Here is a 14,538-nt window from a genome sequence, read left to right on the forward strand (position 1 = left end):
AAAGATGTTAGAATTGTGTCGATGTCCTAATATTTCTGGACCTGACTGTATGTCATGTAATAAATAATTAAGGAAAAGGTTATTCTTTATTATTGTTTCACAATCTGAGACCAGACCAACATACAGTAAAACATACACAAGAATTAAAATGCATGCTTAAAATTACATGAAGCCAAGACAGTAGAAGCTGTGAGGAAGACATCAATCAATTTCTATAGGCTACAGGTACAGGGAGAAATTTTGCCACTGTTCTTAATAATCTAAAAATTGATCACTTAAAAGAAAAGCAATGATCTCTTCATGATGAGGCAGGTTAAAATTCATAAGGGCGGTAAGGGTAAAAAAGCATCAGTATTTCTCTGCTCCTGCAGATAGCCATCTGGTGACCCTGTTTAAGGTGACCCAAGGCTTCCAGAGTAAGGGGGACTCAGAGGTTTACTTACAAGCTCATGCAGAGGCGTATGCACCGCATCTGGCAGATAAAGGCAGTCAGATTCATCTCAGTTGAATGCCAGCCTTAGTACAGGTCCCTTAGAGGTGCCCAGGATGCAGTCTTCCTTTGTTATCTGGGATGAGTTTGATCCTCTTGGGCCTGAGGAAGTGGACAGGGTCCTCAGGACTGTAAGCTCAGCCCCTCCTGGTTGGTGAAGCCACCTGGGAGGTGACACATGGCTGGGTTCTAACAGTGGTCAATTCTTTCTTGAGAGAAGGGGTTGTCCCTTCACCTCTTAAAGAGGCATTGGTTCATCCCCTTCTCAAGAAACCATCACTAGGCCCAACCATACTGGACAACTTGCATACAGTTTCCAACCTTCTCTTTCTAGGTAAGGTTGTTGAGAAGGTGGTCACACAACAGCTTCAGAGTACCTTGGATTAATCAGTTTATCTGTATCCCTTTCAGTCGGGTTTCAAACCTGGGCATGGGACTGAAACAGCATTGGTCTCATTTTTGGACAACCTCTGGCATGAGTGGGATGGGAGTAGTGCATCCATCCTCGCTCTTGACTTCTCAGTGGCATTTGATACCATCAGCCATGGTATCCTTCTGGACTGGCTCTGGGAGTTGGGGGTGGGTGGCACTGTTGGTTCTCCTCCTTCTTCTGGGCTTGGTTTCAGTTGGTGTAATCGGGAGCGAGAGGTCCCACCCTCAACCCCTGTTTTGTGAGGCTCCACAGGGTTTAGTTCTCTCTCCTGTTTAATATCCACATTAAATCTTTGGGTGAGGTCATCCATCATCATGGGATAAGGTATCATTATACACTGATGATACCCAGTTTTATATCTCCACCCCAGGCAAATTAAGCAATGCTGTTCAAATCCTGTCCCGGTGTCTGGAGGCTGTAGGGGTCTGGTGGAGATCAACAGGCTTTGGCTCAACCATAGCAAGATTGAGTGGCTTTGGGTTTGGGGGCCTGCTGGTCCCAGGGACTTACCGCCTTTGGTTCTGGATGAGGTAGCACTGCACCAAACAGACCCAGTGTACAATCTAGAGGTTCTCCTGGACTCATGGCTCCTGCATGAAGAGCAGGTGGTAGCCATGGCTGGGGGAGCCTTTGCACCTGTTCCTGGGCTGGGAGGCTCTGCTCATAGTCACTCATGCTCTGGTCACCTCTCAAATGGATTATTGTAATGTGCTGTACATGGAGTTGCCCTTGAAGAGCATCCAGAAGCTGCAGCTGGTACAGAATGCGGTGGTGTGGACAGTTGTGTGCACTCCTCAATCAGCACATCTCTGTGAGTTGCATTGGTTGCCAGTATGCTTCCTGGTTCAATTCAAGTTGCTGGTTATGACCTATAAAGCCCTATATGGCTTTACCTCTCCCTGGTTACATCTGCCTGTCCCATCAGGACAGAAGAGGCATGCTATGGGTCCAGTCCATTTTCTGTCATCTGGTGGGACCCAGAAAGAGAGTCTTTTCTGCTGTCGTGCCTGCCCTGTGGAATATCATCCCATTGGACCTTAGATTGGCCGCAACCGTCCCAGCCTTTAGGAAGGTCCTGAAGACATGGCCCTGCTGCTGTGCCTGGGGGTCTAGCAATGACAGGGAGCTTTTACAATGGCTCTGTTAAGCTGATGTAAGGATGGATTCCACTGCTGATCATGATGCTTTGTTTTAAATTGATTATGGATAGTTTTTATATGTTTGTATATTGGTTTTTAACTTGTTTGTATTGGATTGTTTTTTATTTGTTGTGAGCTGCCCAGAGTCGCTTAGATGAGATGGGTGGCCATACAAAATGAATGAATGAATGAATGAATGAATGAATGAATGAATGAATGAATGAATGATAATTTGGGTTATGAATTCTGATTGTCAATGTATATAGAATAGACATTTTAATAAGACATGAGATACAGTTCAGTCTCTGTGCTTGGACGCATACAATTTTCATATGCAAGATTGAATATTTTCTGTTGTTGACCTGATGGGTAATGCATTGACTTGGGACAGAGAAAAAAGTTCCTATGTAGAGCATGCATGATCTTGAAAAAAACATTAGAAAGAGTCCAAAGAGGGGGGTGATTTTAATATAAGAAAGATGGGAAATTTTAGCCATATCCACCTGGATATCTTAGTCCCAGACCCTCTGCTTAAATTCTGCTAGGATTTTATCAGGGCATAGCATACATAAGGCTGGTTAAATCAAACCACAATATACAGTATCTGATCTTGGTCAATTTGTCTTTGCAGTATGGATTCAAATCTATTTTCAGGGTAAGATGAACCATGAATGTCCCCTAAAGGATTTTCTTTGCCCAAGATCTTATGTGGAATAGTCTTGCACAAACCCCAGAAGAGATGCTGCTCAGCTCTAATTGTGTTAGAGCATTAGAGGTCGAATGAAGAAATGTGTACTATTGTTTTTAGAAATTTAGATTTTATAGAATACAGGGTTGAGATCTTGTAGATACACAATTGAGTTGCATAAGGCAACATACCTGCAACTTTGGCTTTAAATAATTTTATACAGGTATGACAACATTTCCCAGATCTAGTAAAATGGGCATGCTCCAGGTTCCATCTTTAAAATTATGTCATTTTGTGGGACTTCAGAGACAAAGTATCTCTGTTGTCCTTGTTGTGTGGAATAGATCCCCCCTGAAGTCTGCATGGCCCTGATCCTGTTGTCATCTAGGTAAGTCCTAAAAATATGGGTTTTTCAAAAGGCCCTGGGGCAGGGTGATTTGTTGAACCCACATTGTTATGGGAATATTTTTCCTTGGTGTTCTTGGTGTTTCCTTCCCCAATATAGTAACATAGTACTCTATACAATTTTGGACAGCTTTTAATCTGAATAAGCAAATAAATTAACATTATTATTACTATATTTTTATTATACATATTTGTAAACTACCTAGAGTCTGACTGGAGAACTGGTTTATAAATTTCATAGATAGATAGATAGATAGATAGATAGATAGATAGATAGATAGATAGAGTGATTTGATTAAATTGAAAAGAAAATATTAGGATCACTAGTTTTTATTTTAGGATTTTTAAAACTTTAATAATTTTGAATTATTATTTAACTTTTATTTATTTATATGATTTATATGTATCATCTCACACAAGTGACTCTGGGCAGCTTACAAGGATTAAAAGAGAAAAACCCACAACATATTTTTCATAAAATAGTTTTAGTACCTGGAAATATGTAAGTTTTGTTTTCTATCTCTTTTCTTGTGTTAGTATACTAATATTTCCATCATGCTGGGTATCAATTTACATTAATTATCACTTTTAGAAATATAGCAAATAATCATATGGGACAGAAGATGCAGGGACAGAGATGCAGGAGGAAAGGGGATTACTCTGTTCCATCTGCCATTGTCAGTCATGAAATATTTGAGCTTGATCTGGCTTTATACTCAGGAATTGACATTGTCTTGTCTCCAGCGTATATGATATTTAATATGAACTTGTGCCTGTATTTTAAATGCCAATATAATCTACCTACCAGAAAACAAAACAAATAAAAAACAAAAAAACTGGCAGATTCTATAAGTGCAATATACTCATATAAGCAGCTATGCCCATGACACCCAGTTCATTTTAAAGTATGCTGGGGGCAGTATTTCTGTATCTACCATTACACTTAATACTAAATTGTCGCAATCAAAGTAGTTCAGCATAAAAGGAGGACAACAGAATTTTAACTTGTCCTATAAGCTGGTCAAATTCCTCCATAAAAATATGTTCCTGAAAGTCTTCATTGAAAGAACCAAATAATACACAAAACAGTTGCAATGGAGTTTTGGACAATAGTATGTACTTTTTAGGTGCCTGTGAAAACTTATCTCTTCACACAGGTCTTTCCTGTGTGACTGTTACAGATGAATGTGTGAAGGGAACATTCTCCTTCCTTCTTTTCTCTCATCATCTTAATAACTGTTACTAATTTGTTGTAAGTTTACTGTTCTATTTAGTAATTATTGTTCTGCTATTTGAATATTGCTTTGAGATGATATATAGAAGCATGATATAAAATGTATTAAGTAAAAATATAATAAAATATAAGTGTGTTTGTATGGCACCTGTTTCAAAGGTAAATAAAACTTAGGTCACAGCAAGAGTACATTCTGGAGTAACAAAGAAGAAGCCTTTCCCTATGTGCCCACTAATTAAACCTCTGAAAATAGGAGTACCTTTGAAAGGGCTGATCTTAGTTTTAGATACAAAGTGAGAAGGGTGGTCTCCCAGTCCAACCCCAAAAGGCACATTTTTCCCCCAAAGGGTCATATACAGTTTGAAGTAATATGCTAGAGCCAGCACTTCAAAAAATTAGATAGGAAAGACTAAATGAGATGTAATTTATATTTAAATTAAATTAAAATTTGATTAATAGTCTCTTTCTGTCAAATTACAAATTACAATTTGATGGCAACTTTGGGGTGGGGGGCTTTATGGATAGTATCTAAACTTCTAGGGTCCATATCAGCCATACAGCCTCATGTTCTTCATTCCTTACTTAGGACTTTCAAGGAAGATGTCAGTCATAAAGTTTTATTGATGCAGTTTTTGTTCAAAAGTTATTTACCCTGTGCTTTTAAAATGCTAAATGAGCTGTTAGACAAAGGATTTGGAACAAGGACCATCAAAGAAATAGAGGCCAGATTCCTAATCATTTATATGCTGAGTTTTTAACAGCTGAATCCCCACATACTCTCTCTTCTTATTAATGCAGAAAGTTCAGGTGGTCCTATTATTTACAGGACTTTCATTCCTCCCTAGAACCATACATAACAAAAATGGAAATGATAAGATCTTGTGTTTATGGGAATTGGGAAGGTAGTGAATCACTGGAAAAAGGTAGCCAGTCAGAGATTCTACATTTTATACATCTTACATTTTATAAGACCAAAAACTAAGCATTTTCTGTAATGTAACTAAGGTTTGTGCTACCATCTATTCCAAAGATAATATATGGTCAAAGACAAATTAATGCTTAAGAAAGGGTGATATACCAACAGGTTTTTAACTATCATTTTATTTTTAAATGTGTTTTGAAATGCATGTAACTGCAAAATTATGTTCATAGATGTGTATTCCAGCATTCTTCACTCATCCCTCCCGGGAACACACACACCACCACCATAATGAGGCAGCACAGAAGACTTTAGGAGGAATTAAAAAGACTACTAATCTCTTAGGGTTAGCATTTTATAGTTCAGTCAGAAAATCATATTGTATACTTCTTAGGACATGAAAACAAATAAGGAATGGCATTGCTTTCATAGTCAGAAGGATATAGCAAGGACAGTATGTGGGTACAATGCAATAATGACCAAATAATATAAATTTAAATTTCACAGATAACCTTTTAATATGACAATTATCCAAGTTTATGCTTCAACCACTAATGGAGAAGAAGAGGAAGTTGGTGAATTTTATTGTAAAGTTCAATTTGAAGTTGACAGAACGAGCAAGCAAGATGTGCTGCTTGTGGTTGGAGATTTGAATGCTATAGTTGGAAATATTAAGGAGGAAAACATACTTGGACTATATGGCCTAGGAAATAGAAATCAATCAGAACAACTTACAAATTTCTGCCAATCCAATTATTTTTCATTGCTAATAGTAATAATAATTAGCAATATAATTATAATAATAATTCCAACAACCAAAACAATGCCTATATACATGGACATCACCAGATGGAGTACATAGAAATCAAATTCACTATATTATTGGGCTATAAAGGTAGAAGAGCTCAGTTATAACAACAGAGATGTGGCCAGGGTCTGACTGTGAAACAGACTGTGAACTGTTCATATGCAAACTCTTCCAAATCAACTGTTCCAAATCAAGGTAAGCAGTAGAAGAAAGCCAACCAGCTTCCACAATATGATCTTGAACATATACCTACTGTTTTCAAAGAGAACATCAGGAATGGCTTTGAAATCCTAAGCCTCCTTGATAAGGAAGCAGAGGAACTGTGGAATGAAATCAAGAAGTTGCTGAGGATGCATGTGAAAAGAGACTACAAAGACCAAGAATCAGAACAAAGCAAACTAGATGTCCGAACAAACAGCGAAAATTGCCAAGAAGAGAAGAGAAGCCAGAACCAAAAAAGACAAAGCACTCAGGAAGAAACTAAAAAGGAATTTCAGAGAGCTATTAGAAAACACAAGAATCAGTATTAAAAAACTGTAAAGACATTGAAGATGAAAACAAACACAGACAAGAAAAGTCTTCCAAAGTCCCTCCAAACTCAGGAGGTTCCAACCTCAAATGGGTATGCTAAAGGATGCCAGTGAATACATAGTATGGTAGCTAATTCAAAGAAGATCAAGCAAAGATGGAAAGAATATACTAAAATTATGTACAATAGAGATGTAAACATCCAATATACCTTAGGCGATATGGGAATCCAAGAGCATCTCATTGTCTTCATGTGAAATCTATATGCAAGTCAAGAAGCCACAGACCAGGCAGAACATGACAAAACAGATTGGCTCCCAGTTGGCAAAAGAGTGAGACAAGATTATTTTCATTCATTCATTCATTCATTCATTCATTCATTCATTCATTCATTCATTCATCCAATGTACTGTGAATATACATTGAGGGAACCTGGACTGGAAGAAGATGGTTTTAAAAATGGAGAAAGAAACATCTGTGCTATATTGATGAGACCTGTTAGCTGAAATGCTATAGTAAGGAAAGTCATGGAGCACAGTGAAAAAAATAAATATAAAGACCAAACTAATAACAACAGGTATAACAACCAGCCTTAGAAATGACAAGATAATGCAGTAGTAGATATTTTCTGCCTTTTAGGGTCAATCATCAACAGTAATGCCACAAGCAGTCAAGGAATATGCTGCAGACCAGTTCTTGGTATAGTAGCAATGAAGTCCTTGGAAAAGTTAATCAGATGCTGGGATATGTCTAACATCTACAAAGATCAGAATCAAGCAGGCAGTGATCTTCCTGTGACATTCTATGGAAGGAAAAGTTGAACTTTGAAGAAGCACAATAGAAACAATATTGATGCTTTTGAACTTGGGGTTGGAGAAGACTCCTGAGAATGTCATGGATAACCAAGAAAACAAACAAATAGATCATTGAACAAATCAATTTAGAGTTCTCATTCAAGGCACAAGTGACCAGGCCCAAATTATCATCTTTTAGACACATTATGTGAAGACCTAGCTCTTTTCAGAAGTCTATAATGTTGGAAAAGATGGAAGGAAAGAGAGAAAGAGGACAATCATCCTTGGATGAGCCAATGTAACCATGCCAGGGTAAGGCAGATTCAAACTGCACAACATTCTAGTGACTCACATCATTACAGCCCAGTGCATATTGGATCAGCCACTTCTTTAAGCAATTCCAAAAGACCACCAGGGTTGATGGGAATTACTTATATTGACCCAATATTATGTATTGATTAAAAATCTAGCTTCTGATTTTCTACCAGCTTAAAGTTCTACATGCTCCACAGATTAAATTGTCTAATTTTTATGTAAGATCTATTACCAGAACCAACTAGCTCAGAAACAGTCAGGACTGACTCATTAGAGATAAGTTTTGCAAATAATTTGAATTAGGTAATCTTAGATTCTGAAAATAAAGGCTTTATGGGGAGCCGTTTAATCAGCTATATGTCTGTCTTGGCAAAATGGACCATTTTATTGCAGAGAGTATCTGTATTTCAAGTAAACATAATAAAGTACACATCTATAACTATGTATGTATAGTTGATTTGTTACTCTGAAGATAATTAAAAGAGAAATAAATGGAGAGATTATTGTGACACTTAATCTCATAGGATTTCAACAATCACGCTACAGGCTATGCAGTGCACTCCCTCCAGAATTGTGTTCAACACAGTTCTTGCTTAAAAAAAAGAAAAGTAGCTAAGAAGATAATCTTGCAGGACAGAAAATCCCAGATAGAGGGTGCCAATAATAAGAAAACTCTTGCCTGTTATTATCAACATATTCCTAAAGGCAGTGGGATATTCAAGTAGGTTGTAATAGGTCATCTTAAATGGTGGTCCGGTTCATATGGAAGTGGATGGTCCACTATTTCTCACTTCATAATCATTGGGGAGACATGAAGGAACTGTCAGTTGGAAGTATACTTAACCTTGTGGCCCTGTGCCAGTTTCTCCTAACAAAAGTCTTCTCTGAATGTGGTCAAACATTTTCTTCAGCCTAGTTCTAAAAATAGAAGCTATTGGGTAAAAGGTCATTTGTATAAGAGGCAAAAGAGAGGGATATGCACCCTTCCATCCCCCAATTACCAATTATTCCCTACAATTATGTGCATAAATTTGTTTTCTTTATCACAGCAAATTAATTTCCCTTAATAATTTCTAGTGCCTGAGAAAAATACATATACCCTGTTCAAAGAAGAATATTTATTTAAAGGTTTTATATGGCCACCCAACAAGAGTACAATCTTGTCTTGATCATCCATCAACATCATAATCTTATTATGTAAAACAATAATTGTTTGCATTTTTGGTTAGTGTTGCAATGTTAATTTTTTTATTCTTGAAAGTCTCATGTATAGTAAAGAAAATTTAATTTTCTGTCAAATGAATGCATGCATTTGCATTTTCAGTAGGATACAGAATAACAATGGTTTCTGAATCATTATGTGGAAGTTTAATATAGATTCTGAATGTAAAACAGGCAATGTAACATGAACGTGGCCATGGTTGTTAATGGCTTGTTTTAGCTGGAAGCTATAAAATCATCCAAGGACTCTGTTGGTGTTGGAATAATAATTTACCTAGACAATTACCACATGGTGGATTTTTTGCAGCTCTAATTCTGTGTTATTAATAATGAATAAAATTGCAATTTTCTCAGGTTGCTGGGGGCAATGGGGAATTACTTCAATGAATATTTCAGTGCATTATTTTAATCATAGCTCCACAGAATTCAAGTGGCCAGTGTTTTATACTTTTAAGTTTACTCTTCTAAAGGACTATAGTAATTAAAGTGAAAAATATTTGCTCTTAGGTCCACTCTATGATTTACAGTTCTTTTTAAAAACACTGTAAAAGAAAGCAAGCTGTGTCATTAATACTTGTAATTTGATGCTGCATTTGTTAATGGGCTTCCTCTGATTAATGGCTCTTTTTTTCAGTAGACAGAATATTCTGAGACAGGGAGGCAGAATCTGTGAATATTTAAATGAAAGTAAAGAAGTTATTGAATAGTACTCATTTTAATAATTCATATATTTGTTATAGTTTTGTTTCTTTGTAATCACTGCAACAAACATGTGCTTTATAGAGTTTCCTTTCTAACAAATGGTACAGAAGGAATCTACATGTATGGTAGATGATGATTAGTTTCTTTTATGCTTTAATTCCTTAGCCAACTACATGATTTCTGGCGCTTAGATTACTGGGAAGATGATCTTCGTCGGCGGAGGCGGTTTGTTCGTAATGCTTTCGGCTCCACCCATTCTGATGCATTGCTCAAAGCGGCTGGGGAATATGGTCAGTATCACTGTAACACTCCTACAGTCTTAAATGCGGTTAGAATTGTTACTGGACTTCTTTTGAATGAAATCTGCCCATTTTTATTGTTTTCTCTTTTTTACATTTAGCACTTTATTTGTCTTGCAGATCTAAACACATTTCAATGTAGTTAACAGTTTTCAAGCTTGACCAGTTTATATCTTATCTAAATACAAACAGGGTTGGGGACATAGGAATAATGTACAGTATATGTGTAAAGGAGAAACTGTAAATAAAGTAACAATCCACTTAGTTTTAGAAAAACTATGGTTCATTGAGTTCAGAGAAGGAGTTTCTTTTTTGACCGAAGGTTAATATAAAAGAAGTTTCACGTTGCTCAATTTTATAATTCTCTTTTATTTAAGAGAATACTGAGACAAGCCCATTCTTGGAGGCTGAAAAATGAGAATATGATAAACCTTTCTGAAGAGTACTGTGCTCTTAAAGTATTTCTTATTGTATTGTATGATTATGGAGAGAGACTTATTGCACTGCTTAAAGCTGGCAGTGTGTATGGCGTGTGTGTGTGAACACATTCCTTCTCAGGGTGGGGCAATAAATTTGCAAGAAGCTAAGAACTGCATCTCTTAGAGGTGTAATTAGTCAAATTTAAATGGGAGAATTTACAATCTCATTGAATTTATTGGGAATGTAAATCAATCAAAAAAATTATCTGACAGTAGTAACCTCTGTAGTTTGGTTGAATTATGTAAATTCAGTAAGTTTGGGTGCACTCTCTCTGTCTCTGATTGGACAGTTAGTTGATTTCCTTTGACAAGATATGATTTAACTTTAAAAAATAACTAAAAAGGGGAAACTATGGAGAAAAGAGAAAAGACTTGCAATAGAATAGAATTATAAAGAAAGAACCTAGGAAATATTTGGTTCCTATATGCATAGTAATAGAAATCCTAGTTTGTGCCCCACAGGTCAGTCCATTTTAATTCTCATCTCTTCAGCTTCCTAACAATTTTTTTTTTTTAATGAAAACTGATCCTACTGAGAAGTAAGACAGACTGAATTTCATGGAACTCATATTTGAAGGGCATATAGGATTGCACTATTATAATTCTTGGAAGCTGCTACATTCAAAGCCTTTCTCCATACTCTGTAGTATAGTTCATGCTGTTTTCAGACCCCTTTGTATGTTTTTCTTTCTGGAAGTATAATTGAACAGTATAATGCTGCTTCAACCTAGTTTAGACTAGTAAAACAAATATTTTAAAGGTTTTGTATGGTATATTCTTAGATTTTATGTTACTGCTTCTCTAGAACATTGAAAAGTGCCTTGTATTAGGTCAGATTGGTCTGTGTACTTCAATAATGCATCATTAACTAGCAGCATCTCTCCATGCTTTCAAACAGGAATTTTTGTTAGTCTTGATGATAGTAGAATATGAACCTTATATCTTTTGACCTGCGAAACTGTACTTCTCACTAATCTTGATATGTCTGCAACCAAGAAATCAAAAAGCAAAATTGGATTACAGGTCATCTTAAGACACAACCACTATTTTATTTCATGTCTTTGTTATTTGTCTAATTTATTTAAAGAACAAGAGGAAATAGATGGCACAGGGAAAAAAATAGGACATTTTAAAAATAGGGGCATAGTAAAATATAAAGAGAAAAATAATGCCTGATTAGTTTTAAGTATTGATATAGACAAGATAGGTGTATCCTGCTGCTCTTAGCCCCTCTTTCCTTGGCCCTTGCAGCTCTACTCAACTACCCTATTGTACAGCTAATTAAGTAGTGATGTGGTAGTTGGAGGATCTTCTGGCACTTTTATTAGCAGAGCTGTGAACAATGGTTTTAATAGGGATTGCTACATGGGAGAGATTTTAACTTCCCTCCTCCAGTGAACTGAACCCTGTGTTTGCTGAGATGTGTGTGTGTGTGTGTGTGTGTGCATGCACGCATATGTGTATACGCCTGCTTGTATGCATAGCCAGCTCTGATACATCATGCCATCACAATTAAAAAGGCTTCCCATAATACAGACTACTATAAGACACCGTGTCTATGTTACTACATTCAGTCTTGCTTTATTTGTAGTCTGAAACTAACAGAGGGCAAGAGCAACAAGTCACGCTTATGTAGATGCACAGTCGAGTATATTCACTGAGTGCCAAAGACCATAAATGAGAGAGATGCGCTATTGGGTTTAAAAGGATTTTTTAAAAAGACCATTATCTAGCTTAATCATGAGAACTTCATATAGTTGGTCATTGACATTTCTCCTTATACATGTCACATTTATTTCCCATGATATCATGTATGAGGAGAAATGTAGATTGTGTTATCACTGTTTATGTTACAAATCATGGTGGAAAGATGTTATCTTTTGCAATTTTAAAGTGCTTTTTTCTAAAGCTTTCAGTATGAAAATTAAGAACAGACTTCTAGAAGAATTTAAAACAGCTTTCACTGAGATTAAGTCCAGAGAATTTTTACCTGATTTGGGGGTGGGGGGTGTAGTTTGGAAGCTTGTACTTATGGATTTTAATATTAAAACTTTTACTTGACCCTACTGTATAAGAAAACATCCTTAACACTGATGTTATTTTTATACTTCCCGGTGATACTAATTAGTTGAATAATTTATGAGGTTGTCATGTAAAAAGGATTTGGTGCAGTTTGATGTATTTTCAACCTCTGGTGCTGGAATGTGATTAATAAAGAGCTGGAGGCACAGCATTTTTTTTTTTTCCATGGGGGCTTAACTTTCCATTAGGGATTTTTCATCAGTTTTATTTTGATCATTTTATATCTCTCTTCTTTAATACCAGAATCACACATAAGAACTACTTTAGAGAAAGCCAATGATTTTTGTTATATAAAGAAGTCGCAAGTTACATAAGGCAATTCACAAATATCTTCATAGTGGAAATGACAAAAGAAAAAATGGATTACATGGATGAGTGGGGTTTTTTTTAAATCTTATTTCCAAAATAGTACCATAAATACTACTTTGGGTTTCTATAGAGAATGTACTGACAGTTGTCATTGAGGGGGGTTGTGATTAAATATTGCAGCACAGAAATGTTTAGTCAGAGCCTAAGTCAGCAAGCTCATCTGTGTCTGTGATCAAAGGCATCAGCTTAAATAGGTCTGATCAGGCATTGCAGACGAGGGCAGGCAGCCTCAGCTGAGCAAAAATCACAGAGCAAAGATGACAAAATTAATCAGTCAATTCTTTGGCAATAAATAACAAGATATGCTGAGGTCTGCAGATGAGAGAATTTCTAGGTTCTGTGGAGATGCATCTACTTAATGCCTGATTTATCTAAGCTTGCATAGCCATCAAGACATGACCTTGATGAATAAAAGAGCACTCTGTAACTAATCTAGACTTAAATCAGTATTGATAGTGAATGCATGGTATATAGTAGCAATATGATACTAACTGATCAAGGAATACAAAAGTTTATGAAAATGACAGGTCTCTCTATGGATTTTGTACCTGCTCAAGGGAGGAATGGCAGGTATTACCTAAAGAGGTAAAAAATAAAAATAAGGTGAAAATTATTCAGATAATTTGAGCGCCTGAGAACTATAGGTTTATTCATTTTCATTTGACTATTTGATGTTTCAGTTGTTTGTACAACATATTTTGTACAGAAAATATTTTAAAGCAGCATTCCTCATTAAATTCTCTTTTCATTGTACAGTATTTTGTATTACAGTTTCCATAGTAGTTTTGTTAATTATACAATTCTGTTATTGCCATAGGGAGTTTACATGGCCCAATCCATGTGGGCCACTGTTTATATAACTGACTGTGTGATTGCTTGACTCAGCCTGACATAAAACCGATCCAAATCACAAGGCTTGCAACTCAGAATCACAAGCTTCTTTAAAACTCAAACATTTGGAAAGAAAATTTGCAGTGTTGGCTTTCTGATACGTATACGTGCTACTAGAGCCACTTTATGCATTGGGATAGAGGAATTAGATGGAACACCTGAATTAGGGAATGGTTTAGAAACCTGAATACTCAATACCCCAGCCCTGATTCTGACTCTGCATGTTCATCCTCACATCTCTTTGTAAACTAATGGAATAAGTTTACATCTCCATTAACTAGTATGGAAATGAAAAAATGCTCCAAGGATGAAAGTAGAGGGCTGTTCCCCACTGATCCTTAGCACTTTTATCCATAGAGGATTTTGGATTTTGGCCTGGATTCTCCTTTTTACCATGCTTTGCCTCCAAAGGCTTCCAGGTTTCATCAAACAATTTCGTCTATTCTTCAGTCTAATAATGATGGTCTTAGAGGAAGCAATAAAAGAAAAGCATGTAAACCACTCTGTTTCACTTAAAAACATGGCTCCCCCCTTCCTAGTTCTTGTTTTTGTTTGCATGTTTGTTTGGGTTTCGGGTTTTGTATTGTTTTGATGCCACTTAGTACCAAAGTGATAAATAGAAAAGTGATAAATGGGAAAAAATGGGCGTGAGAGGGTATAAAAGTATTTTCCTTCCCGTATATTTAAATTAAACATTTTAAAGTTAACATTTTTCTTAAAATAAATGTTATCATTATTTTCC

General features: G+C 36.2%; 1 protein-coding gene across 3 annotated transcripts in view; it reads left to right on the top strand.

Moving 5' to 3' along the window:
* NBEA (neurobeachin) overlaps window positions 1-14,538 on the top strand; it is a 441,196-nt gene that overhangs the window by 246,849 nt on the left and 179,809 nt on the right. For all 3 annotated transcript variants that reach the window (XM_088140729.1, XM_088140730.1, XM_088140731.1), the window contains one exon: window positions 9,842-9,966. In XM_088140729.1, coding sequence (XP_087996855.1) covers window positions 9,842-9,966 — 125 coding nt within the window. The remainder of the gene's footprint in view (window positions 1-9,841; window positions 9,967-14,538) is intronic.

The sequence above is a fragment of the Python bivittatus genome, unplaced genomic scaffold (genome assembly GCF_059951505.1).
Source record: "Python bivittatus isolate LINGU-HERP-01145 unplaced genomic scaffold, Pbiv_v1 ctg000340_np1212, whole genome shotgun sequence".
In the NCBI taxonomy this organism is placed as follows: Eukaryota; Metazoa; Chordata; class Lepidosauria; order Squamata; family Pythonidae; genus Python; species Python bivittatus.